We start from the raw sequence: 27,562 nt of genomic DNA on the forward strand, positions 1-27,562 counted from the left end.
ACCATTTTCCTTCAGATTCCTCACTGGCTCCTTGCTGCCACCAAGCTAGTGTCCAAAGTTCATGGGCTGACATAGAAAACTATGATCTCACTGCCTATTTCAACTTCTATTAATTGATTCACTTGTTCTTTTTTTTTTTTTTAAGATTTTATTTATTCATGAGAGACACAGAAAGGCTGATTCACTTGTTCTTTCGGCAAGTATTTGAGTCCCTACTCCAATACTAGACACCGTGTGAGGCACTGGGGATTATGAAAAAGAACAAAGCAGTAATGGTCTTCCCCTCAATTAATGGGGAAGAAAGATAATACATAAGTAATTATAATTTAGCAGGATGAGTACTTTGATAAGGGAAATTCTGCGTGCTCCAAGAGCTCTCAGGAAGACCTAGAGGGTAATTGGGAAGGGTTTCACAGAGGATGGTGAGGAGGACTCTGCCTGAGGAAGGTGTGTGTGTGTGGAGGGCTCAGAGGGAGGCAGACCCTCTGAAGGAGGGAGGCATATGGAGGCAGACCATATGAAGACCAGGAAGAAAGAGAAACATTAGTGTGTTTGAAGAATTAGGCCTGAAATACAGAGTATAGAGAGACATGTGGTAAGATAGATATGCAGGGCCAGGTCCCCAGAGTCTTTATAAACCATAATAAAGATAAAGAGTTTGGACTCTATCTTGATGGGAATAGGAGCCACGGAAGGGTTTTAGGCAGAGAGAAGAATAATCAGATTTCCATTTTCTCAAAGCTCTGGCTATCTGCTATGTGGTGAATGGGTTAGGGGAACTGACTGGAGGCAGGAAGACTTTTACAAGGCTTTTTTTTAGGTAAAAAGCAATTGTAGAGGTACAGATGGATTCAAGGATAGATTTGAGAGATTTTTAGGGGGCCAAATCAAAATTACAGTTGACCCTTGAGCCACTCAGTTCCACTTATGTGTGGATTTTCTTTGAGAAATACAGTATACTACTGTAAATGCATTTTTTTCTTCCTTACGATTGTCTTGGCATTTTCTTTTCCCTAGTTTACTTTATTAGGATGCAGTATGGAGTTCATGTAATCAATAAGATTTCCAGTCAACAGGAGGCTATTAAGAGGTTAAATTCTGGGAGAGTCAAAGGTTGCATGTGGATTTTGGATTATGTGCAGGGGTGGGGAAGGGCAGCACCCTTAATGCCTGCATTGTTCAAGGGACAACTGTACTTGGTGACTGGTGAGATGTAGGAGGTAAAGAAGAGAAAGCCAAATACAACTTTGTCATATTTGCAGCCCCACTGTCCTCGTTTCTGCTCCTGGAACATACCCCGGCAATTTTTTTGCCATAGTGCTGTGTACTTGGTTTCCCCTGCTAACCCCAGATTGTTACATGGCTGTCTCCTTTTCTGCATTCAGATGCCAGCACGAAGTCAGCTCCTTAACTTGCCTTCCATTCCTATCCTTCACAAAGCCAGTGGCAGCCAGCCTTCTCTAGGATGTTTCCATGTTTTATTTTTTCATCATTTATCATTATTATCTTATTCTATTTTATGCCATCCTGTCTATTTACTCAACCCCGTTAATGCAGACATCTTGTCTGTCTTGCCTATCACTAAATCCTATTATTTGAAAAGAGTCTGGCAAACAGAAACCACTTGATTAATAGAGAGTTTATATCTTGCCATTTCTAAATTCCAGACTTAATGAGCAAATTACACTGCTCTAAATATGCTTCTTCCTCCATGTAGAAGTCCCTCCTCATCTTGTCTTCTTCTTGTTAACTCCTCATTGCCCCTCAAGACTTTATCTTTATCACACTGCATTACATTGTCTGTTTTCCAGGTGGAGAGAAGAATGTGGAGAACATGATGTTTTCCAAACATCTAGCCAAGATAGGTAGGTAGATAACAGGCAGTTGATAAACATTTATAATGATCATCTGGAAACTTCTTAGAAATGCAGACTCCTGGGGTACTGGGAGGTTAAGTCAGTTAAGTGTCTGCCTTTAACTGGGATAGTGATCCTGGGTGGCTTGGTGGTTGAGTGTCTGCCTTTGGCTCAGGTCCTGATCCCAGGGTCCTAGGATCAAGTCTTGCATCAGGCTCCCCTAAGGGAGCCTGCTTCTCATTCTGTGTATGTCTCTGCCTCTCTTTCTGTGTCTCTCTTGAATAAATAAGTAAAATCTTAAAAACAAAAAGAGAAAAATAAAGAAAGAAAGAAAAGCAGACTCCTGGGGTACTGAGAAGTTAAGTCAGTTAAGTGTCTGCCTTCAACTGGGGTAGTGATTCTAGGGTCCAGGGATGGAACTCCACATCAAATTCCCTGCTCAGTAGAGGAGTCTGCTTCTCCTCTCCCTCTGGCCCTCTCCTGCTGGTGCTCTTTCTCTCTCTCAAATAAATAAATAAAATCTTTAAAAAAAAAGAAAGAAAGAAAGAAAGAAAAGAAAAGAAAAATGCAGACTCCTAGCCTGCACCTCAGATGGACTGAATGAGAATCTGTACTTGGCAAGGTCCCTAGGTGATTCGTTTTCACATTAAAATTTGAGGAGAAAAAAAAATTTGAGGAGCACTATTTTATTGATAATAATACACAGCCTAAATTTAACTGGGAAGCCTTATAGTGATCCACAAAGGAAGGCCAGTATTATGAAGAAAAGGCACTAAGAATCCCACAAACCTGGCTGGGTTGTTTTTGATTATTAGTTACCTCCCATAAGTGGTTGTTGTGAAATAGTAAGTTTGAAAGGCTTGGTACATGTTAGATGCTTAATAAATCATAGTATCTCTCTCCCCTGGAAGATTCCAAGGCTGATCACTGGGAGATCTAGCCTCTAAATCTGATATTGTCACCAATTCACTAAATCATGGTACATAGAGTTAGAAGGAACTTTTACACAGATACCATTTAGTTTAGCAACATTGTGTTACAGATATGGTAAGGCTCTAAGGCTGGAGGTTAAGTCTTCTGAGTTCAGTGCTCAGCCATACAGCTTCCTCAATTGTAAAATTGGGACAGTAATACCTTCTTTATTTGTCTCATAGGTTGCCTCTAATCTTTCAGGACTTTGTGAGAGCTCTTTAAAAGTGCAAAGTATAATAATTATTTTTATCATTGTTTTAAAATTCTAGATTGTATTATACTTGTCAGATTTGTAAGATTTCCTACCGTCAAACAAGTTAGAGATTAATACGTATTAAATTCTAAGTTCACACTCTCGAGAAAGGATAGAGTTTGGAGGAAAAGCTACTATTGTGACTGATGGTTACTATACTCAGTTTATCATTAAACCTCCTTATAATACAGTATCTAAGACTCAGAGGATGGAGTTTACATTATTTTATTTTTTTTTACAGATTTTACTTATTTGAGAGAGCATACGTGCACAGGAGCAGTGGGGAGGAACATAGAGGGAGAAGCAGGCTCTCCACAGAGCAGGGAGCGCCACGTGGGCTCAATCCCTGGACTCTAAGATCATGAGCTGAGCCAAAGGCAGACGCTTAACCAACTGAGCCCACCCAGGAACCTCTGGATTGCTTATTTTAATCAAAATAAAATTCCAGGGAAGCCTGGGTGGGCTCAGTGGTTGAGTGGCTGCCTTTGGCTCAGGCCGTGATCCCAGAGTCCCTGGATCAAGTCCCACATCGGGCTCCCTGCATGGAGCCTGCGTCTCTCTCTCTCTGTCTCTCATGAATAAATAAAATATTTAAAATAAAATAAAATTCCAAAAGAAAGTCATTTTATGTAATAAGCAATTTAAGATTTTTACTTATAGTGGAGGCAAAAGGAATGCTTAGGAAAGTCTTTTCTTTGTAATGACTTCATTGGTGGAGTAGATAAAGCAATAGAGTAAATACAGCAATAGTGTGGTAGGATTTCCTTTCCTTTGGTGTTCAAGATTCCTGGCCACGCTGCTTCAAAGAATAAGAGGTAGGCCTGAGAGAGTAGTGAGCAGAAAACAACGTTTATTGAGGGTTAGTAAAGTGATAGTACGAAGCTCCCGAAAAGGGAGGGGACCAGAGAGAGTTGCCATCAGTTTCTACATCTAGGGGTTTTTATAGGCTCCATGGCCTGCTCTTTTAATGTGATTAACCCTCTTCACTGGTCATCCAATCAGGTTTTTGGCATCTATCATGTAGGAAAGGGTGGAGGCTCCTTCCAGGGTAGTGTAAAATCCTTTTAAGGCTGGTTTCCTCTTAGGCCAGGGGGTCCCCTGTCCCTGCCTGCCAGGGGGCCCCTTGTCCCTGCCTGCCTTTCTTCCAACCCTCCTTCATCAATAGATTTATGAGAAAAGGAAACTTGAGTGGATATTCCTAGATCTGTTTCCAGTGATAGACTATTGAAACAAGTAAGAAAAAAAAGCCCACCCCAGTGGTTCACATATAAATCCTAGGTTGGCCTTCTGTTTTTTTGTTTGTTTGTTTTTAAGATTTTATTTGTTTATTCATAGAGACACAGAGAGAGAGACCAGAGACACAGGCAGAGGGAGAGGCAGGCTCCATGCAGGGAGCCCAACATAGGACTAGATCCTGGTTCTCCAGGATCACACCCCAAGAGGCAGGCAGCGCTAAACCGCTGCGCCACCGGGGCTGCCCTGGCCTTCTTATCTGAATGTTTCATTCCCTTCTCTGATCTTGGTCATTTCCACTTGGTCCTCTTCCTTGAAGGGAAAGGAAGGTTTCAGCAGGCTCAAGGTAAGGGCTGGTTTATTTTGGCACGGGGCTGGAAGTTGGCCCAGGGAGAAGAGATCAACAACTCCCAGCCCACTTAACTGGAAAAGTCAGGAGGCCTGGACATTTGCTCCGCCACTCACTTCGAGGGAGTCCAGTTGCCAGCCAGGCTTCCTGTCCCACAAATAGGAGGTTGCATTAGATGGATTCTGGGGGTAAAAGTCTGATCTTCTGTCCTAGCGCTAGCAGCTCTAAACAGAGGTAAAGGAAAATGGGAAGTGAATAGGAGAAATGGGAAGTGAGATACAATAGGCTGGGACTAGAGGAGAAAAAGTTCTGGGTGAGGCTTGATGGGGATGCCAAAGAACTGACATCCCTGGGGTAAAAATGGATTGGTGGGGATGGAGATGAAAAGGGTTTTCTATTCACTTTATTTTTAGAATTTTAGTCTCCACCATCACTTTGCAGCCAGAGCACACATCTAACGCAGCCGAACTGCACGGCGGCTCGTCCCGTTCTGAACGATCTTGACTCCTGCGCATGGCTGCCTTTGGGTCTAGAAACTCTCCAACCAGAAAAGCAAGGTGAACCTCTGTAGTTTGTTCTCTTAGGCTTCGTAGGGTTGTTTTAGAGACACAAGCAGCCCAGCGGGAGCAAACGGACCGGAAAGGGCAGGAAACGGGGAAGAAGGGCTCGGGAAGGCGGGGAGGAGGGAGGCGGTCCCGGGAGCGCGCGGCGCGGGATGGGCGGGGCCGCGCACGGACTGCGTTTCCCAGGCTCCGCAGGCCCGCGCGGCCCCGCCCCCGCCCCTCAGGCCCCGCCCTTCAGCCCGGCCCCCCGCCGCCAGGCCCCGCCCCCGCCCCTCAGGCCCCGCCCTTCAGCCCGGCCCCCCGCCGCCAGGCTCCGCCCCCAAAGCCCGGCCCCGCCCCCTCAGCCCGGCTCCGCCGCCGACGCCGCTCGGTCTTATGCCCCCGCCGCCGCCAGGCCCCGCCCCCGCCGCCAGGCCCCGCCCCCGCCCCGCCGCCAGGCCCCGCCCCCTCAGCCCGGGCGGCGCGCCGCGGCTCGGCCCCGCTCGGCTCGGCCCCGCTCGGCTCGGCCCCGCTCGGCTCGGCCCCGCTCGGCTCGGCGCCCGCCCGACTTCCCAGCGGCCCCGTGCGGCCCGGGCATGCCCAGTGCGGGCGCAGCGGCCCCGGCCCTGGGAGCGCCCGGGCGGGAGCTGGCGGCCGGGCGCGGAGGGGCCGAGAGGAGCCGAGCGGGCCCGCGGTGGGCGAGGGGCCGGGCGGCGGAGCGGCCGGGTAGGTGCAGGCCCACCGAGCCGGGCCGCCGGCGCCGCGCGGCCGGGGGCCTGCGAGCAGGGGCGGTAGGGCCCGGGCGCGGGTGCGCGGTCCGGGCGGGGGCCCCGGGCACGCAGGAGCCGGCCGGGGCGGGCGGGGGGCGCGCGGGGGTAGCCCTGCGTGTGACCGGTCGTGAGCGTGCCCCGCTCCTCGTGCGCGGCTGGGCGGTGGCGAGACCGTGGCTTCCGGTCGAAACTGGCTGGGAGGTGCGGCGGGCACGGACCCGAGATGACCGGGGCACTCGGGCGGCCGTGGAGCCCCCGCCCCCGCCGCCGCCGCCGCCAGAAGCGAGGATGCTCACCCTCCCGAGACCCGCCGTGGCCGGGACAGCCTCCTGCCTCCCGGGTTGAGTTTGCCTGCTCAGAAACGGAAGGACAGGATTGTGCCGCAGACGGATGTGTGACAAGGTCCAGCGACTACTGGGGATCTCCGGGCCATCTGTATTCCAGGCTCAAGAGAAGTTGCACGGGTTGAACACACGCATCGCAAAGCTGGAGTGAAGAGAAGACCCGACTGCCGGGGGGATGGTGGGGGTTAGGACACCAGGGTTTTGAAGTTCGCAGGAGCCTCTCATTTGCTGTAGGCTTGGGCAGGCATTGAACTTTGGAGACTGGGTTCCTCCATCTGTAAAGTGATGAGAACCAGGTGCATCTTTTTTCCTTCCAGCTCAGTTGCAAAGTGTCGGGTCCCCCCCTCCCCCCGTGTGGTCCTAAAATTGTGGGAAGTTCTATTTTTCTCCACGTCTCAGCTTTTTGTCCAAGCGGGCAGTTGACCGAGTATCCCTGAATGAAGGACTGCTAGGGTCTCTATAAAACCGAAGTGACTGCTGCTGTTGGTCAATAGGTAACTTGCCCCTGGAACGTCCTGAAGCCAGGTGTTAATGGCCACGGTTCAAATAACACAGCTGTTCGGTTTTCTTTTTCTTTTTTTTTTTAAGATTTCATTTATTCGTGAAAGACACAGAGAGAGAGGCAGAGACACAGGCAGAGGGAGAAGCAGGCTCCATGCAGGGAGCCCGAGGTGGGACTCAATCCGGGGACCCCAGGATCACACCGTGAGCCAATGGCAGGTGCTAAACTGCTGAGCCACCCAGGGATCCCCAACACAGCTGTTCTGGACTAGAACTGCCATGCTTCACCCTTGTCCCTGCCTTGTGAGAAATCCAGACCAAGCGATGGTCCTGCTTAAATTCCCAAGCCAGCTCAGTCTGGAGCAGGACTATGTTTATATAGAAGTTACTAGGGCAGCCCGGGTGGCTCAGCGGTTTAGCGCTGCCTTCAGCCCAGGGCCTGATCTTGGAGTCCCCAGATCCAGTCCCACCTTGGGCTCCCTGCATGGAGCCTACTTCTCCCTCTGCCTATGTCTCTGCCTCTTTCTCTCTGTGTCTCTCATGAATAAATAAATAAAATCTTAAAAAAAAAGTTACTATTTTGTTTTTTTTTTTTTTTTTTTTTTTTTATTTATTTATTCATGATAGTCACAGAGAGAGACAGAGAGGCAGAGACACAGGCAGAGGGAGAAGCAGGCTCCATGCACCGGGAGCCCGATATGGGATTCGATCCCGGGTCTCCAGGATCACGCCCCGGGCCAAAGGCAGGCGCCAAACCGCTGCGCCACCTGGGGATCCCAAAAGTTACTATTTTGATGTTAGTGCAGCATATATTCAAAAGACCTATCAAAATTTTTAATATCCTTAATTTACAGGTGAGGAAGTAGCTGATGAAGAGTAATCCATGATAGTCTTGACAAACTACTGTTGTGTATTGTCCTCATTGAGTAGTTAACTGTTCACCTGGCAGTGAGTTACCCTGTTACTCTGTGGTGCTTTTGTTTGTGCTGAAGTGGGAGTAGTCACAGAAGTCTCTTAACCTTAGAAACTTCTTTATCTGAAGTAATAGGATTTGACCTAAGGAGCAGATGGTACATATGGTGTTATACAAGTTGCCTTCCTACTGCAATATTCCCTGCTCTTCTGGTTCTGGGTGGCAGTAGTCCAGTTGGGTCAAAGTACAGTTTGAAGTGGTTATATGTGTGAGAGAAAAATGTACTTAGGTTTTGAAGTTTGAGTTTTATACTAGATGCTTGTGAAATTCCGTCATCAATTTTTGGAGCTAGGTTTCTCATTCATCTGAGAATACCTAAAATGAGAAAGCTGTATTTTTTTAAAGAATGTTTATACATGACCTTTTTTGACCTAGTTTATAATCCAACGTTTCTTGCATGCTTATTAAAATTGTGCGTGTATTTAAAGTTGGAAAACTCGAGGCCTATTTGGTAGTGTAGGTAGGTAATTTATATTGTACCTTAAGCTTGTGTGTCCGAGGGTCCTGTGTATGAAGTGTGTATTTAGTAATTTTTCCCAGAATTTCATCTTGCTCTTGATTTTCATTCAAGTGTTGGAGGTTCTATGTCAAGCATAAATAACCGCTCAAGAGGGTACTAAGATGAAATGATGGCTCATTTCCAAATCCTCAAAAGTATTTGGGATGTATAGGGGAGGGATAGTTGTGGACACCAAGGCCCAGAGAGGAGAGGAGACTCCTCATCCAAGAGCATATTTACCCCCAAGTAAAAGTGAACGGGTGGGACTTAAAAAATTGTATTGCTTTCAGGTTTTAGCAGTTACAGGTATACCTTCACTTAGTTCACTATGTTAGTATCTGTGGGAGTGCCCAAATCTGCTGCACTCCATGTAGAGATGTTGGTATGTGGAATATGCCATCAAGTAGAAATATACCTGAAGTAACTTACCTATAAGATGCCTATTTGTTGCTTCATTATGTTCCATCTGTTTCCAGGTCCTTCATGATGAAAGATTTTGAGACGCTTCTCTCTGTGTGTAGTTGGTAGTTTGGGTGGTGAAGAGATGGCTGACAGTGTCAAAACCTTTCTCCAGGACCTTGCCAGGGTGAGTACATTGTCACGTCATCTCTTGATCTTTTTGCTGCGGGAACCGACTCAGGGCCTTAGGGTTTCTTTTGGGGGAATTTTTATTATATTTGTAAGGTCCTTCACCTACAGATTCTCATTCTCAGACATACTACTCAGGAGATTAAGTATTATCTTGCATCTTCCAAAAGCTTGGGAAAGCTATCTAATAATAGTTTCTCTAATATTGGGAACTTTGGTTAGTTTGACTCCAGAGCCTTTTTGTCAAAAAGCATTTTTTTTGTTTTGTTTTTAAAGATTTTATTTATTTATTCATGAGAGACACATAGAGAGAGAAGGAGAGGCAGAGACACAGACAGAGGGAGGAGGAGGTTCCATGCAGGGAGCCTGGCTTGGGACTCGATCCTGGGTCTCCAGGATCAGGCCCTGGGCTGAGGGTGGTGCTAAACCACTGAGCCACCCGGGCTGCCCTCAAAAAGCTTTTTATTTTGGAGTAATTTTAGACTTAGAGATAAGTTGCAGGATAGTACAGGGTTGCCCTCTATCCTTCAGCTTCCACCAACATCAAGTTTTTGGTCCACTGGTCAAAATTAAATCATGATCATTGATAGAATACTACTACCTAAACTACTTAATTCCTATTTACATTACAGAACCTATTTTTCCCCCATTCTATGTGGTGCAGATGATGATGGACTAGGAAAATGTCCCATAAAGATCTGTTTAGGACCTGGTAACCCCAATTAACCAATACCACAAAATTCCCTCATAGTGGATGTCTGAGGCTTAATGCCCTGCTTGTATCCCCTGTAGCTCTATTCTTGGGAGAAGGGGATCCTTCCTCAACGGGAGTCCTTAAAAGTTTATTACCTTTGAGTAAAAGAGGGAGAATTGAAGGAGTTACCTTAGAAGGGTCAAAGAGACTTCATGCAAGGAGATCTACTTTTAATACCTTTACCTCATCTTGCCATTCTTGTGCTATAAAATATCAACCCTGGATCAGTTCTATACAATGTACTGTTACTGTTTGTTCCAGTAAGCATCTCAGAGGTGGGGATCCTGTCATCGTCCTCCCACGTACAAAGTCCTCAGACATTTGAACTTCACTACCTTAAATATTTAAGCAATTTGTGGAAGATTTAGAAGTTAAAAGCAAAATAGAACTATGCTTAAAAGGTCAAGTGCACACTGTGCTAGTTGATGTTATCACTCGTTGGTACATAACTACTTGCCCATTCGTATTTTTCTGTATCCCGAACATTACCTCTAGAATTTGTTTTAGGGTAGCCCGGGTGGCTTAGTGGTTTAGCGCCACCTTCAGCCCAGGGTGTGGTCCTGGAGACCTGGGATCAAGTCCCATGTCGGGCTCCCTGCATGGAGCCTGCTTCTCCCTCTGCCTGTGTTTCTGCCTCTCTCTCTCTCTCTCTCTCTCTCTCTCTCTGTCTGTAATGAATAAATAAGTAAAATATTTTTAAAAAATAAATAAAATTTGTTTTAGCTAATAACAACATTTTTGAGTCCAGATTGGCTTTTGCTTCCAGAATGTCTTTTTCCACCTAGCCTTCGTGAGGTTAAATATCCCAGTGCCACCGGTCTACTTTTTTGTTGTTGTTCGTTGTATACTTTACCTGGCAGGTTACACATTTCTTGAGCATTTTCATATGGCCAATGTCTAGCTCATTGAGGATGCTAAATACATAGGTGGATAGATGGATGAATGAATAGTTTTTGGAACTGGGCAATAGGCAGTTCTGGGGTTTGTAGTGCTAATGGTAACTTTTCCACTGTTGGAGCTCTTTCAGTATAGTGGGCAAGTGCCTCTGTCACTGTCTTTATAGACGTAACCTTCTCCCCCTCCATACACTCCTCTTAAGGACATTGTTTCCTCCAGTTATGCTACCGTGTTTCTGTCATGTGTGGCATGCTTGTATCCTCCAGCTTTTCACATTTCACAGTAGTGATTTGTCTTTTCAGCTGTGGTCCAGTCCCTGGTCTTTTCTAGAGACCAGTGTTTATTTTAATTTTTTTTTTAAAGATTTGTCTATTTATTCATGAGAGACAGAGAGAGAGAGAGAGAGGAGAGAGAGAGAGGCAGAGACACAGGCAGAGGGAGAAGCAGGCTCCATGCAGGGAGTTGGTTGTGGGACTCAATCACGCCCTGAGCCAAAGGCAGATGCTCAACTGCTGAGCCACCCAGGTGTCCTGAGACCAGTGTTTAATTTGTCCTTGTTTCACTAGAGTTTAGTACAGGGTATAAGGCATACTAGGGGTATTTGATTAATATTGAAAGAGTATAGGGAAAGGCAGTAACTGGACTTTTATAGTCCTAAGTGTTGGAGGGATTGGAAAGCTGCTGTTTTGCAACTGTGCTATTTAAGCTTGGTTTGTGTAAGAATTGTCAATGGGTGCTAAATCTCAGGGAGAGAAACTTAATGAGGAGAAGCTGGACAGCACCTTGACTATGTAAAATATCACCAGCAAGGGCAGACAAATGTCTTTCTCTGTATCTGATGTCTGGAAGGGCACAGCGTTTCTGTGATGCCCCAAAGTGAGGTAGCCTTGGTCTAATTGTGAGTAAACCTAAATTGAGGGAACTATGAAATAACTAGCCTCTATACTTCAAAAAGACAGGCTGAGGATTTGTTTCTAATTAAAGGAGGCTAAGGAGATATGATAAGTAACTATAGCATGTGACTGAACTGATTTCTGACACATGTGGGGTAAACATCCTAAAGAGGGCATTGTTGGGACAAATGGAGAAACTGGAATATGGACTGCGGATTAAAATTTTTCAGTATTGAATTTCTGGAGTCAGTATCTTGCAGTTTTTTTTTTTTAAGATTTTATTTATTTATTCATGAAAGACACAGGGAAAGGCAGAGATGTAGGCAGAGGGAGAAGCAGGCTCCAGGCAGAGAGCCTGATGTGGGACTCCATTCTGAGACTGCGGATCACGCCCTGAGCCAGGGGCAGGTGCCCAACTGCCAAGCCACCCAGGCGTCCCAATATCTTGCAGTTATAGAAAGGAGTATCATTCTTAGGAATACACATTCTGATAACGGGGAAGACTATATGTGTAAAGAATACATTAATTTACCACATTTATTATAATTTTGTAAATCTTGAGAAAAGATATTTGGAAGTTCCATTTTTAGAACTGCTGTAAATTTTGAATTCTATCAAACTATCAAGGTTCCTTTAAGCAAAGTAAGTTCAGTGGTTTCCACTGTTATTTCACTTTAATGCATGTAACTTAGAAAGTCTTCTCTGATCCATAATCCTTCCTTTTTAAAATAATACCCTTGTCTCTAGGGAATCAAAGACTCCATCTGGGGAATTTGTACCATCTCAAAGCTGGATGCTCGGATTCAGCAAAAGCGAGAGGAGCAACGTCGAAGAAGGGCAAGCAGTGTCCTGGCGCAGAGGAGAGCCCAGAGTATAGAAAGGAAGCAAGAGAGGTGAGGAGTAGGGGCTGATGTCAGAAAGTGAGAGGGAGGGACTTCATTCACCAAGTGACTGGTCCTTAGTATAATCACTTGGAGTTTCAGTACCCCATATTTGCTTTGTATTTTTTTTCCAAAAAAATGTTATAGGTGACTCTCTCTTTCACATTGGATTAAACTAGGGTTTAGCAACCATGCTTGCTCAGGATGTCATGATGTTTTAAAAAGAATGGTGAATCGAGAACACTAAAAAAAAAAGCTGTTTCTTCTCTAGAAACATTTTTTTAGCCTTTCTAATTGGCACTAGGAGAACATTGGGAGAACAACAGGTGCTAGAAAAATAACAATAACCAATGAAAAGTATAAGGTGGGGAGGGATTGGGTGATATGGAAATAGCCTTCTTAGCTAAATACATTTGGTCTTTTCTAGTGAGCCACGTATCGTTAGTAGAATTTTCCAATGCTGCGCTTGGAATGGTGGTGTCTTCTGGGTAAGTTCTTTACTCTCAAATGCCTCGTAAGCATCTTTAGATTGTTGTTATGTTAATAGTTCTTGACTTTTCTTGAAATTGAGACAAGTAGCTTTCATGTGCTGATGCATGCTTAAGACCATAACTCAGGAATCTGTGCACCTGCAGTGTTTATTTCCACACAAAGAACACTTGTATGTAAATGTCAGGTATAGCCCTAAATACACACTTTTATTTTAATTTATTTTTTGTAGAGAGCACAAGTGGTGGGGGTGGAGGAGAGGCAGAGGGACAGGGAGAGAGTCTCAAGCAGCCTCCACACCCAGCGTGGAGTTGGATGTGGGGCTCAGTCCCAGGACCCTGAGATCATGACCTGAGCCAAATTCAAGTGTTGGATGCTTAACCGACTGAGCTACCCGGGTGCCTCTGCACTTTTATTTTTTAAAAATGACTTTCACAAGTTTTAATGTTACAAATTTCTCTTGAATCTCTTTCCCTTTGGCTAAGAGCAGCTATGGAAGATCAGAAGGGAAGGGGAGAAGGATCAGGACAGGTTATCCTTGTGTCTGATCTTACAAGTATATTAGAATTGATTACTACTAAAACCCATACCAGAAAAAGTTGCCTCAGAGTTCAAGAGCCAACACGGACTTAAGCGAAATTTGAGTACTTGGAAAGATAGGTAGTTAAATTTTTTTTTCTGACTTGGAATTCAATAGAATTCCAGTTGTCTTAATCTAAACATTCCACATTTCCAGGTGTTTAATTAATAAAGTTTTACTACGTATTTAGTATATACCTGTATTTTTGGTCTGACCACTATGTGAAATGTTCATCTCTGTCCCAAGGAGTGTCAACTATCTTCACAGGCAGTGTCAGGTTTATACTATAGGGAGGTGTTGGCAGATGGAAATGGGTCCAGTTAGGGTGCTTCTTTAGGCTGCCTTAAATAGGCACCTCCATCTGGGAAATAAGGACCTCGAAACATGGAACTCCTGTGCTAGAGGAGAGTATTCATTCATTCATTCATTCATTCATGAGAGACACACAGAGAGAGGCAGAGACTCAGACAGAGGGAGAAGCAGGCTCCCTATGTGGAGCCCGATGTGGGACTTGATCCCAGGACTCCAGGATCACGCCCTGAGCCAAAGGCAGACATTCAACCACTGAGCCACCCAGGTGTCCCTAGAGGAGAGCTTTTAATGTTTGCTTTCTTACTTCTTTCATTTAGTTAAGTCTCCTCCTGTTTTATCGAGTGTTTATTCCTGTTCTGCAGTCAGTGACAGCCCAGATTATTGGTAAGTATATGTATTGCTGCATGCCATCTGCCTGGGATGGGGTGGCAGGTATTTCCCTGTCTCTCTCAGTTTATTGAATACTTCCTTGCGCCGGGAGCTTTAGATGTTTCTAGCTCAAGCCTCTTAGCAACCCTTTGAGTGAGTACTGTTACACATATCATTTTTATGGTTGAAGAAATAAAAATTAGTTACTGAGGTTAAACCATTTGTGAGTGGCAGAGCTGGGATCGAAACTCAGATGGAAAAAAAAAAAACTCAGGTGGTTTCCTGCATATTGTGTGCCGTTAGAGCACTGTGACATCTGTCACCACCAGGTAAGTAGCACTCATGGCTCCTGAATTAGAGCTATGGCTAGAGATTGGTTTGTGTATGGAGAAGAAAACTACCTGAAGTTGGTATGGTGATGTGCTGGCAAGAAATGAAGGGGACTCGTGTGTGTGTATATGGAGAAGAGTCACCAACTAGTGCTTCCATACTTGGTCTCTTATGTTTTTCATTTCTTCAGTTAGACTAACCGCTCTTTTCTCCCCTCTCTTAGGTGATCCATCACTGCATGGAGACGTTTGGTCGTGGCTGGAATTCTTCCTTACGTCCATCTTCAGTGCTCTTTGGGTGCTCCCTCTGTTTGTGCTCAGCAAAGTTGTAAATGCCATTTGGTTTCAAGTAGGTCCATGGCAGAATGGAATCTGGGCCCAGCAGTGTGATGGGTTAATGGGTTGTGGTTTTAGCTTGTGGTTGGTGGTGGGGCAGGGAAGGATTTCATAGCCTTAACCTTTCTTGGCTCATAGCAGCCAGTGGGTGATCTATGTGCTCTTGTAAGATGGAATTAGCGTCTCAAGTCACAAAAGCATCTCATTGCAAGACCTGCCTCACCTGGCAGATCTGATGTGGCAGATCAGTGGCCTTAGCTTTGGGGATGGATAGTGAAGCCATAATATTTGTGTTTTGGTGAGCTACTTTCTCTGTTACAGGACATAGCTGACCTGGCATTTGAGGTATCAGGGAGGAAGCCTCACCCATTCCCTAGTGTCAGCAAAATAATTGCTGACATGCTCTTCAACCTCTTGCTGCAGGCTCTTTTCCTCATCCAGGTGAGACTGGCCTTCTGGTTACATGGGCAAATTTTGAAAGACGGTTCACTGGAGGGAGTGTCACAAAGATCAGAATACTGCATTTGTACTGGGGCAGATGAGCTTTATGGGAGGTCATGAGCTCCCATTTAAATAATTTTTTCACAGAAACAACTAGAAAACTTAAAAATCGTAAAATGATAAGCAGCATGGTTTACCTTTTCTTCGCTGCCCACGGGCTTTCTCCACTCTCCTGTCGAGAAACATGAGGAGCCTCTCTAGGCAGAGGGGGATGACTCAGAGTGGCAGGTGAAAGTGTTAAGTCTCCGAAGCTTTGGGATTAAGATTCTCCATATTTATTCTTTAGGGGATGTTTGTGAGTCTCTTTCCCATCCACCTTGTTGGTCAGCTGGTTAGTCTTCTGCACATGTCCCTTCTCTACTCACTGTACTGCTTTGAATATCGTTGGTTCAATAAAGGTAAGTCCACCTAAAGAAACTCGGAAGTAGGAGGTCCAGTCTGGAAATGCTGCTAAGCAGGCTTCTCACACTGTTCAATACTTAGGCCATTGGTAACCCATCTTTGGAAGGAGGTAGCCTCTTTGGCGAGAGAGAATTTAAACTTGCTTGGGGAGGTTAACCTGAACCTGATACTGGGGGATATGGCAGCGTAACATTCTCTTTATGGTACTTGATGTGATGTAGCTCTGATTCTGAGCCATACAGTGGCATAAAGGCGCACATATCTTTCTGAATTTTTCTTAATTTGATATCATTGCTTTCATATTCTTTGGGGGATGTTTTAAAAGACCTTGGCGTATTTCTCTGGGTGCCAATGGTTAGCCGAGGTTAATTGATTTCTAGAGAATGGCTGCCTTTTTATTTGATACTTTGTTCGAGACTAGTCATTAGAAAGGAAGCTGATGTTATAATTCCTAATTCCTAGCAGCTTTGAAATTGTGATTATTGATTTGAAAAACTTGACCCAGAAGCCTTATATTTGGACAATTCCAATTTATATGCTTTAACTGTTTTAAATGACTGATGTGTACCTAAGACTCAAACTCAAATAATTTGTCTACTGTATATAGTCATTTGACTAAACAAAAGTAAGCAATCTAATTAGTAAGTGTATTGTATTGACTGTCCTGTTTTAGGAATTGAAATGCACCAGCGGTTGTCAAACATAGAAAGGAATTGGCCTTACTACTTTGGATTTGGTTTACCCTTGGCTTTCCTCACAGCAATGCAGTCTTCATACATTATCAGGTAATTTGGCCAGAGGGACTTGATGAGGACTAGTAAAATAATCAGTGTAGGGAGCATCTTCTACATGCCTGGTTTTATGGTAGGCATTTTCCATTCTTACTTGGCCATCCGGAGGTCTGTAGACTTATCTCCTTGACAGAGAGTCATAGACATTTGTCAGCTTTGTCAGCATTAAAATCTAGTCTGCATGATCTTTTTTTTTTTTTTCTTGTCTGCATGATCTTAAATGCCAAATGCTTCTATGTTGCCTTCTGGAGTAGTGTTGACCATTGCTTTTGAAGATGTGCTTGATAGATGTTAGCTCTGGAGGCAAGGGAACTGTGGGCTTCTAATCTCTTCTCCAGATGGGTGTCATGAAAGTGACTGTTTCTCTTTTGTTTGCAGTGGCTGCCTCTTCTCCATCCTCTTTCCTCTATTCATTATCAGCGCCAATGAAGCAAAGACACCTGGCAAAGCATAGTAAGTATTAGCTAAAGTGTAGTAAACTGGGATCCCTGGGTGGCTCAATGGTTTAGCACCGCCTTCAGCCCAGGGTGTGATCCTGGAGTCCTGGAATCGAGTCCCATGTCGGGCTCCCTGCCTGGAGCCTGCTTCTCCCTCTGCCTATGTCTCTGGCTCTCTCTCTCTGTCTCTCATGAATAAATAGATAAAATCTTTAAAAAAAAGGTCTCATTCCTATAATTGTCATGTTACATACAGTCCTGCTCCTCTGTACACAGAGAGATAGCTCACTACACTTTATTTTTTATTTTTTGAAAGATTTTATTTATTTATTCATGAGAGACACAGAGAGAGAGGCCGAGACACAGGCAGAGGGAGAAGCAGGCTCCAGGCAGGGAGCCCGATGTGGGACTTGATCCCAGAACTCCGGTATCACACCTTGAGCCAAGGGCAGACACTCAGCCACGGGGATGGCCAGGCATCCCAGGAATAAGAGTTAAAAAAAAAAGAATAACCTCTTACATTGTAGGATAACATTTAATATCCACTATGATGAGAGAAAAACTCTTTGGAATATATCTCCTATTTTTCCCAGGCATGTATGCACATGTTTCAAAAAATGATGCTATTATACATATGCTTAAAATTAAACAGTTCACTGAATATAAGGCACTGGAAATACCTGTAGTGAAGCTCATTGTAAGAATGGTTAGATTTTTATAGTGTGCCATATGATCTGGCTATATGAATTTATTGATAGTGATAGTAAAACAAAATATTTTATTTATGTACTTAATTTAAAATTTGACAGAGTGCACATGAGCACAGGGAGGGTCAGAGTGAGAGAGGGGTGGGGAGAAGAAGACTCCCCTGGACCCTGAGATCATGATCTGAGCCAAAGGCAAGTGGCTAACTGTTGGAGCCACCAGGTGCCACAAAACAAAGTATTTTAAAATGAATCTTTAGTGGGGTGCTCAGATGGTGTAGTCAATTGAGCATTCAACTCTTGATTTTGGCTCCGGTCATGATCTCAGGGTCGTGAGTTCTGGCCCCCTGTTGGGTTCTGCACTGAGCTTGGAGCCTGTTTGAGAGTCTCTATCCTTTTTTCTCTGACCTTCCCCCAGCACTTGAGCACACACACATTTGTACCTGTGGATACTCTGTAAAAACAGAAAATTAAACAAAAAATGAAGTGAATCTTTAGCAACGATAATAATAGCACTCCGGAAACTTTATTATTTTAAAAAAAGTTTAATCTTTGGGGCTCCTGAGTGGCTCAGTCGGTTAAGCCTCGGCCTTCAGCTCAGGTCATGATCTCAGGGTCCTGGGGTTGAGCCCTGCATCGGGCTCCCTGCTACCCAGCAGTGCTCAGTGTAATGGCAGTCCCCGATGTAATTGCTTTCCCTTGAAACTCTTGAAAATAAAGCACATAGAGTATATTTTCAGACATAGCTTGATGTTACAAACAGCCATAGAAAAGTACTTCTCCAATCGGAATTAATCTGAAATGTAACTTTATTTCCTCTGACCCTTGATTCTTCAAATGGTGATTCCATTGCCCTCATGATAGCAGCCAGACCCAGTGCCACCTTCAGCTGCTGCCTGTTAACCTATATGTGTCTTAATATCTGTACTTCCTTGATCAAATTCAGTTGTCTGGTTTTCCCCTATGTCATTTTAAGTTCAACATAGTCAAGTAATGTGTCCAATAATTAGAAACATTAAGTTTGAATAAATGGGGATCTAACCTGTTTGGTCTCTTGCCTTCCAGCCTTTTCCAGCTGCGCCTCTTCTCTTTGGTGGTTTTCTTAAGCAACAGACTTTTCCACAAGACAGTCTACCTGCAGTCTGCCCTGAGTAGCTCAACCTCTGCAGAAAAATTCCCTTCACCGCATCCATCTCCTGCCAAACTGAAGGCTGCTGCAGGCCACTGATTGCCTGCCATCCAGGGGGGATGGGTGGATTGGAAGGAGGCTGTAGGAGCTCTTTTCCTTGTCCCCTCCTCTGCCAGGGAAGGCAGGACCCGCTCTGCCAAGGGTCCTTTGCATATTCCCTTGTTTCTGAGGAGCTGGGATTTTTGTCTCTGGTGCGCTTAAGGCAGAATCTTCCTGACACCAGTGTGTGGATTTTTAACACCGGTGAGTCTGAATGGACCACAGGTTTTTCTGTAGTTCTTTTCTAGTACTTGCCAGCCCCCGTGCCTGGACTGATTGGAATACTTTTTTTGGTCCCTGTGCCATCGATCCTCCCAATTCCCTGTCCTGCCTTCCACCACCCTTGGATGAATGGATTTTGTAATTCTAGCTGTTGTATTTTGTGGACCTGTTTTTTTTTTTTTGTTGTTGTTGTTGTTTTTCTGTGAAGCACATTTATTGGATGAGGGAGATAAAGGAGTATCTCATCTGCTCCTGGTCACTCCCTTTATAGCCATCACTGTCTTGTTTCTTGTAACTCAGGTTAGATTTTGGTCTCTCTTGCTCCACTGCAAAAAAACAAGCCTGAAGAGATGGGACAGGAGGAAAGACCTCACAGCCAGATCTGCTGGGTTTTGAGGAGTGATTTTTTTTCTTCCCCTTGAAGGGGAAAAAGCTTTTTTCACTGGTACATTAAGTTCCCCGGCTGTAGGGAGGTACCAGTTTTGGACAAGTGCCACTGCAACACCGAATGCTCAGAGAACCTGAACTTTTAACTCTGGAGGTCTGAAGTGTACTGCTGGCCACTGCCGGGTCTGTCTGGTATTTCAAAGGATTATTGGGTGCTGCAAATAGGAACTGAAGGGGTAAACTTATTAAACCCATTGAGCCTGTGATTGGTTGGTGTTTTCCTGTCATTTTAAAGAGACTAAATATGTCGGGGTGGGGGTGGGGGTGGGGGCAGATGTCAAAAAACTTGTCCGATTTTAAAATGTCACAATTAAACATGAGCTGGTTTCCCACAAGCGTGTAATGGTTGGATTTTCAAAAATCATCACCTTGTGAAACGTTAAAAAGGTTAAGTGGAACATACAACTTTGCCTTGGACAATCTGGTTGTAGTTTTGAGAGATTGGTCCTGAAAAATGTTCCCTGAGGAAGTGTGGGTTATGTGATTATAATGTTTACATCTTGATAGAATTTGGAATTGTTTTAAAGTTTGTATGTATGTCTCTTATGTATTCACGAAGAGAGAAATCCTTTTAGGTTTCAGTATATTGAACTTTTGCATTAGGGAAGAGATTAGACATTTGGTTACAGAAACCTATATTAGATACAAGACTGTAAGGATGTGAAAATCATTGCTGGGAAACGTAAAAGCAAGTTTCAAAGTACAGAAGGTTTTAAAATAGTGGCATCTTGGACGTGGGTGGTGTTAGCAGCTTGTGCACAAGAAATTGTAAAAGACATAGTTAAAAAAAGATTTCATTCCAGTATTCCTCTGTGACCCTTCTGGTCATTTGACAGTAGTATTGCAGAGAAGTACTTCCAGGTTGCTGTGTGGTGGTTTGAAGACCTCAGCATTTCAGCAGCCATTATTTTAAGGTGAGTTAAAGTTTTTACAACTGGCTTTGTTATTAAAGGGCCCACATCTTTGCTGCCTGAAGTTTGTGTACCAACTAAGCTTGTCTTAGTTTAAAAGGGTGAGGGGTTAAGTGGATGAAGGCACATGATTCCTTTTTCTTTTTTTCTTTTTTTTTTTTTTTTTAAGATTTTATTTATTTATTATGAGAGACACAGAGAGAGAGAAAGGCAGAGACACAGGCGGAGGGAGAAGCAGACTCCATGCAGGGAGCCCAACACGGGACTCAATCCCGGGTCTCCAAGATCACGCCCTGGGCCGAAGGCGACGCTAAACCGCTGAGCCAACCGGGCTGCCTGAAGGCACGTGATTCCTATCCAGCACTGTGCCTAGCGATAGAAAATGCTTCAATTTGGAAGTGAGGAATCTGCAAAGTTGCATTAGCATAATTGAAATGCCAGGCCTGTACAAAGGATAGATTAGGCATACCTCTAGTAAAAACCTGGCAACCATCTCAAATGAGATATGCCCCAAAGCAGTGTGAACTCATGTTTTCACTAGGGTGAGGGCACTAAGGACAGTGGTTAGGAAATTAGGATCAGGGACATCTGGGTGGCTCAGTGGTTGAGCAACATCTGCCTTTGGCTCAGGGAGTGATTCCAGGGTCCAGGATCGAGTCCCACATTGGGCTCCTTGTGGGGAGCCTGCTTCTCCCTCCCTCTCTATCTTTCTATCTCTCTGTCTCTCTCTCTCTCTCTCTCATGAATAAATCTTTTTTAAAAAAGGAAATGAGGATCAAAGAGAGTAGGCTCTGTTTTTTGCTAAGATCAGAATTGGCAATTGAGGCAAACAGTAACCTGAAAGGAAGGGAGATCACATTGCTAAACGTGAGAGAACTTGAGTTTGAACCATGCAACCTGGTTAGAACCAATAGGATCTAAGGCATCCTCTTCACAAAAGTTCTTTGCAGAGACAGGCGTCACAGCCTGGACAGGTATATGCGATTGATGTTCTTACATCCCATCTAGAGCTCAGTTGTCCATTGTAGCAACTTGAAGAATTAGAATTTCTAAGTGGATACTTAGAATTTTTAAGTGGATACTTAAAGCCTGAGTACCTTTGCTAAGTCTGTTGGAAACTTTTAAGTGGACAGATCTTTGTACTGACTTGTTCATTGTTCTGCACTTAGTAAGGAGCCAAGATAAAGTTGAAGAGGAATTGTGACGAACTGGAGCAAACCCAGGAGAGGGCAGTGAGTGGCTAGAGGTTTTTTGAAGCACCTTAAAAATGATAACAGCTGGGCAGCCCTGGTGGCCCAGTGGTTTAGTGCTGCCTTCAGCCTGGGGTGTGATCCTGGAGACCCAGGATTGAGTCCCATGTCAGGCTCCCTGCATGGAGCCTGCTTCTCCCTCTGCCTGTGTCTCTGCCCCTCTCTCTCTCTTTCTCTCTCTCATGAATAAAAAATAAAAATCTTTAAAAAAATGATAACAGCTGTGGGAATAAAAAGGCAACTACAGTTCTGTTTACTATTCATTTTCCATCCCCCTTGAATTTTCTGGTTATAGAAGTACATTCAATTTCTATACCCATGTGTTTACCTCCATCAAGACTGCTCTGGTAAAGGTTATCAGCTTAGTAGTGAACAGACATTTCCCTCCTCCCTTAACATTCCTCCCATGCTGTATGACCCACAGAAGTTAAAAGGAAACTGACATCAGGTCAGTGTAACATGCCTTTTGAGCAATGACAGGCACCAGTGAAGTATTTTGGATGGGCCTAAAGTAAGTCCATAGAGTCAGTCAAGGATCAAGTGGGGGAATGCAGGACTTCATCATGTAACATTTAAGTGCCTTCTCTGTTGGGCACTTTGCAAAGTGCTGGGGATTCAGATTTGAACTAGAAAGATGATTACTGTCCTCCTGGACCTAACAGCACAGTGAAAGCGAGTGACAAGTAGTCAAGCAAGTTTTTAAAAATAACATGTTCAAATAGCTACTTTTCCATAGGTCTCAAAGCTGGATAAAACTGGATTTCAGAGAATCTCAGTAGGGTGAGAGGTTAAGCTGTACCTTCAGCCTCCCATTCTTGTACTCACTCTCTGATTTGTATTCTTTTTTTTTTTTTTTTCTTTAGATTTATTTATTCATGAGAGGCACAGAGAGAGAGGCAGAGACACAGGCAGAGAGAGACGCAGGCTCTGCAGGAGCCTGATGCAGGACTGGATCCTGGATCCCGGGATCACGACCTGAGCTGAAGGCAGCTGCCCAACTGCTGAGCCACCTGGGCGTCCCTCATTCTCTGATTTCAAGTTTCAGTGTTTTGTAGTGCTTTCAGACCTATGGAGGAAAGTAGTGTCCATTTGATCATTGAGATAAATTTTAATTATTTAGATCTGGATCACCATCACAGTCCTCTCTTGGAGCTTTGCCCAAATGCACATGGCACCTGCCCTTGGAGGAAATTTAATTCCAGAACAAAAGGTAACTTTAAAAGCTATAACTGCTTTCATGGAAATCTGGGAAACTATTGTACCCATAAAGTAAGAACAGATTATTGTGAAAAAGGGACAGGATAAGAAAGTTCTTGGAACTTAGAGCAATAGTGGATTTAAATGATATGGCTTCTAAAAGTAATCCAGAGATGTTCACAGACATTTCTCCAAAGAGGACATAACAGATGGCCAGGAGACACATGGAAGGATGTTCAACATCACTCATCACCAGGGAAATGCAAATCAAAACTACAATGAGATAATACCTCACACTTATCAGGATGGCTAAAATAAAAACCCCAGAAACAAGTGTTGACGAGAATGTAGAGAAAAAGGAATCCTCGTGCACTGTTGGTGGGAATGCAAACCAGTGCAGTCACAGTGGAAAACAGCATGGAGGGTCCTCAAAAAATTAAAAATAGAACCACCCCATCATCCAGTAATACTACTGGGTATTCACCCCAAACAGAAAAATACTAATTGAAAGAGATACACACATCCTTAGATTTATTGCAGCATTATTTACATTAGCCAAACTTTGGAAGCAGCCCACCTGTCCTTTGATAGGTAAATGGATAAAGAAGTGATACACACAGTGGAATATTCAACCATAAAAGAATGAAATCTTGCCATTTGCAATGACATGGATGGAGCTAGAGAATATAATACCAAGTGAAATAAAAGAAATACTATATAACTTCATTTATATGTGTAATTTAAGAAAGAAAAATGGGCAAAGGAAAAAAGGACCAAGAAACAGGCTCTGAACTATAGAGAACAAACTGATGGTTACCAGAAAGGAGGTGTGGGGGGGAGGGTCTGTGGGAAAATAGGGGAAATAAAGTATAAAAAGTGATACTGAGGAGCCTAAATTAGAAAATTGCAGGGGGGGATCCCTGAGTGGCTTAGCGGTTTAGCGCCTGCCTTTGGCCCAGGGCGTGATCCTGGAGTCCCGGGATCAAGTCCCACGTCAGGTTCCCAGCATGGAGCCTGCTTCTCCCTCCTCCTATGTCTCTGCCTCTCTATGTCTATCATAAATAAATAAATAAATAAATAAATAAATAAATAAATAAATAAATAAATAAGTAAGTAAGTAAATAAATAAATCTTAACAAAAAAGAAATTTGCAGGATAAAATTGAGGAAATTCTCAGAATATAGAATGATCAAGACATGGAAAAAGTTAATCATGGAAATATCCAGGAATCAGGAGGTCTGATGTTCACCCAAACAGCACCTTAAGAAATGAGAACAGGAACATAGAGACAGGAATAGAATGAAAATTTACTGGACTAATGATGATAGGTTTCAGACAGAAAGGGCCTGCAGAATGTAAAGATGAAAATGAGAACAAAAATGAGACAGGAAAACACATCTAGATAGGATCTCTAAGGAAAAGTCAGAGAGAAAAACAGTTTACTTACAAAGGACTGTGATTCACATGGGCATCAGACTTCTTAAGAACAACTCTAGATAATAGAAGGTAAAATTGTAATGCCTCAAAGATGCTTTTTCATGTCAAGTGTATAGGGGATGAGTGGGTCCCCATTTTCTCCTCATAACTGTTATAAAGGGCAAAACAAAGGCACTGTTGGCTTTTCATTCAGCTTTTCTGAAAAAAAATATTGGAAAATCTACTCAAGGGAAAGATAAAGCCAAGAAATAGATGACTAGTTAAAACAAAGCATACCCAACCAAACATAAAACAGTGAAATCATAAGTGCATTAAGAAAAATCTTGGCGGAGCACCTGGGTGGCTCAATCAGCTAAGCAACTGCCTTCGGCTCAGGTCATGATCCCGGGCTCTAGGGATCAAGCCCCACTTTGGGCTCCCTGCTCAGTGGAGAGAGCCTGCTTCTCCCTCTCCCTCTGGCTGCTCCTCCTGCTTGTGTGCTCGCTCACTCTCTCTCAAATAAAATCTTTAAAAAAAAATTGGTAATGTAACTTTGCAGCACCCTTGGAAAGGTAGATTCTGGGGAGAACATCTTCAAGAACAAAAAGAGGGGTGCCGGGTGGTTCAGTTGATTAAGTATCTGCCTTTGGCTCAGGTCAGGATCTCAGGGTCCTGGCTGGGATGAAGCCCCACATCCCACTTCCCTGAGCAAGGAGCCTGCTTCCCCCTCTCCCTCTGCTCTGCCCACCATCCTGGCTTGTTCTGTTTCTCAAATAAAATCTTGAAAAGAAAAAAGAGAAAACATACTGCTACTCTGGTGTGCCTCTGATGAGATGAAGTCTGTGTTCTTTTGATTAATGATGTTAAAGATGTAAGTAGACACTTAAGGAAAGACCACTGAGCTCCACAGGAATGACCTGACTCCTACAAAGCAAGCAAAACATAGCATTATTCTAAGCAGTTGACAGAATAGTAAAAATAATGTTTCTGAAAAAAAAAAAAAAAAAAAAAACAACTCAAAACTTTTGGTCCAGTAAAGTAGGAGAGAGAAGGATTAGCTAATATGCTGAATTCATGTATATTCTCTGGGTTTACGATAATTTTCTCCATTTCCTGTACTGACTTTGATTTTACTTATAGATAAGAGTTTCCCTAGCAACTGGTAGTAAAGAATTAGCCTAAAAATAGGCTTCAATTTTATTATGTTTTTAAAAGATTTTTGTTTATTCATGAGAGACAGAGGGAGAGGTAGGCTCCTGTGGGGAGCCTGATGCAGACTCGATCTGGAACTCCAGGATGATCTGGAACTCCAGGATCACAACGTGAGCTGAAGGCAGATGCTCAACCACTAAGCCACCCAGGTGTCTCTAGGCTTCAATTTTAAGCTTTGTTTTTTAGTAGCATATTTTGATTTTTGAAAACAAGTTAGTTTTCCACCTAGAAACTTAAGCGATTCCCTTTAAGAAATCTGTTCAACAATTCTTCATTCATTCATTCATTCATTCGAGACACAGGCAGAGGAAGAAGCAGGCTCCATGCAGGGAGCCGGATGTGGGACTCCATCCCAGGCTGGAACCACGCCCTGGGCTGCAGGCAAGCACTAAACCGCTGAGCCACCCAAGGATCGTCTATGTTCAATAATTCTTAAAAAAAATTAATGAAAACCCAAGATCTAGGGATGCCCGGGTGGCTCAGTTGGTTAAGGGTCTGCCTTCTCCTAAGGTCATGATCCCTGGGTCCTGGGGTGGAGCCCCACATGCGGCTCCCTGCTCAGCTGGGACCCTGCTTCTCCTTCTCCCTCTGCCTCTCCCCCCTGCTCATGTTCTCTATCAAATAAATAATTAAAAGCTTAAAAAAAAACACCCAAGATCTTATGTTCTTGGAACAGTTTTTTTTTTTTTTTTTACCACTATAGGAATCTAATTTTAATTCCTTTTCCTTTTTTAACAGGAAATAAGAAAAGCCCTAATTCTAATTTTGAAGAAGCATTTGCTTGAAGTTCTGCAATTCCTTCAGGTTCAGTTTTTAGTTTCCTTGTTCATACAGTCACATTGAATACATTTTAAGAACAGGAAAAGCAAGAGAGCGGTTTGAATCCTAACGTCCCAGAGTCCTGTGAATGGTGAAAAGCACGGATTTTGAAGCACAGTGTTTTTTTTTTTTTTTTTCCAAAGATTTTATTTATGAGATACACGGCGGGGTGGGGGTGGGGGGAGGGCAGAGACACAGGCACAGGGAGAAGCAGGCTCCACGCAGGGAGCCCGATGCGGGACTCGATCCCGGGTCTCCAGGATCAGGCCCTGGGCTGAAGGCAGGTGCTCAACCGCTGATCCACCCAGGGTTCCCCTGAAGCACAGGTTTAAGCGCGCCGTCAGCACGTTTGGTCGGCTGCATTGATCGCAGCGCACACGGGAAGGTTCCGAGTGGCCCTGGCTCGACTGTGAAGTTTTCTTTGGTGTGGCTTGTGCCCACTGCAGCGTGCATGTGCATGTGCGTACGTGCGTGTGCAGGTGCGGGTGCGTGTTTGAGAGGCTGAACTTCGCCCTTCGCCCTCTTCCCTGTTCTCGGCATTTCTTTGGATTTTTTTGGAGGCGGGGGGGGGGGGGGGTGTGTTGGTTAAGGGCGAGAGGGAGGAGGGAACGTGGCTGGGGCAGCTTGCACCCGCAGCCCCCAGCACGGGGAGAGCGCCGGGGCCCAGCGGGGCTGCACGCCGGGTCTCCGGGGCACCTGCCCGCCGTCGGAGGGGCTGCTCGGGGCCGTGGCCGGCGCTCACTGGCCGGCTTGACCCCACGGTGCCCACGGCCCGGGGGCTGAAGGGAGGGCTCTGCCCGCCTCCGGGAACGTGGCAGCGCTCGCTCGCAGCCCGCCGGGCACAGGAGCGAATTCTGGCACAAATCCTGCCTGCACAGGTGCCGCCGTCCGTCGCAGGAAGCGTTTGGGGTTTTCGTCGAGCACAGGCGGAACGGTCGTCCCTCCTCTCCAGGTGCCTCTCCAGTGCCCCTTTCTGCACTTTCTCCCGGCGCGGCTCTGTTTTTTGGGGCTTTGTGGACCGGGCGGACTCCGCCGCGTAGTTTCCGCTTCTGGTCACATGACTGGGTAAACCCGCCACACCTTCGCCCCCGCCACTCCGCCGCGGTCCGCGGACCGACACGTCACTGCTCGGCTCTCAACCAAACTGCTCCCAGCACGTTCTTTCCGCGCTTTCGCTCTCACGACCGGGCCTATCACAGCTCAGCGGGAGCGCAGAGTCCCGCCTCCCGGGTGCTAACTGACAGCCGTCCTGTCCAATGAAGACGCGGGAGCGCGGCCTCGTCCACGCCTCCGACGCCGACAGAC

The 27,562-nt window shown here is 44.8% G+C and overlaps 1 protein-coding gene across 2 annotated transcripts; it reads left to right on the forward strand.

Moving 5' to 3' along the window:
- The first annotated feature begins 5,777 nt into the window (after positions 1-5,777).
- On the forward strand, positions 5,778-19,658 carry EI24 (EI24 autophagy associated transmembrane protein). 2 transcript variants are annotated; one of them, XM_077894068.1, is made up of 11 exons: positions 5,778-5,931; positions 8,769-8,878; positions 12,172-12,317; positions 12,733-12,793; positions 14,004-14,070; positions 14,609-14,733; positions 15,042-15,161; positions 15,508-15,619; positions 16,297-16,408; positions 16,793-16,867; positions 18,621-19,658. In XM_077894068.1, exons 2-11 carry the CDS (start codon positions 8,837-8,839, stop codon positions 18,781-18,783), a joined length of 1,023 nt encoding a protein of 340 aa, XP_077750194.1. In that variant the 5' UTR covers positions 5,778-5,931; positions 8,769-8,836; the 3' UTR covers positions 18,784-19,658. The 2 variants fall into 2 exon arrangements, with proteins under 2 accessions (XP_077750194.1, XP_077750195.1); XM_077894069.1 differs by lacking the exon at positions 5,778-5,931 and adding an exon at positions 6,415-6,615.
- The last annotated feature ends 7,904 nt before the right edge of the window (positions 19,659-27,562 follow it).

This window comes from Canis aureus, chromosome 3 (genome assembly GCF_053574225.1).
Source record: "Canis aureus isolate CA01 chromosome 3, VMU_Caureus_v.1.0, whole genome shotgun sequence".
NCBI classification, from domain to species: Eukaryota; Metazoa; Chordata; class Mammalia; order Carnivora; family Canidae; genus Canis; species Canis aureus.

Excerpts from the sequence above, each read along its gene's own strand:
- EI24 (XM_077894068.1), top strand. The coding sequence starts at position 8,837 with ATGGCTGACAGTGTCAAAACCTTTCTCCAGGACCTTGCCAGG. Across the intron at positions 12,318-12,732 it reads ATAGAAAGGAAGCAAGAGAG|TGAGCCACGTATCGTTAGTA; the intron begins GTGAGGAGTAGG and ends GGTCTTTTCTAG. Across the intron at positions 16,409-16,792 it reads CAGTCTTCATACATTATCAG|TGGCTGCCTCTTCTCCATCC; the intron begins GTAATTTGGCCA and ends TTTTGTTTGCAG.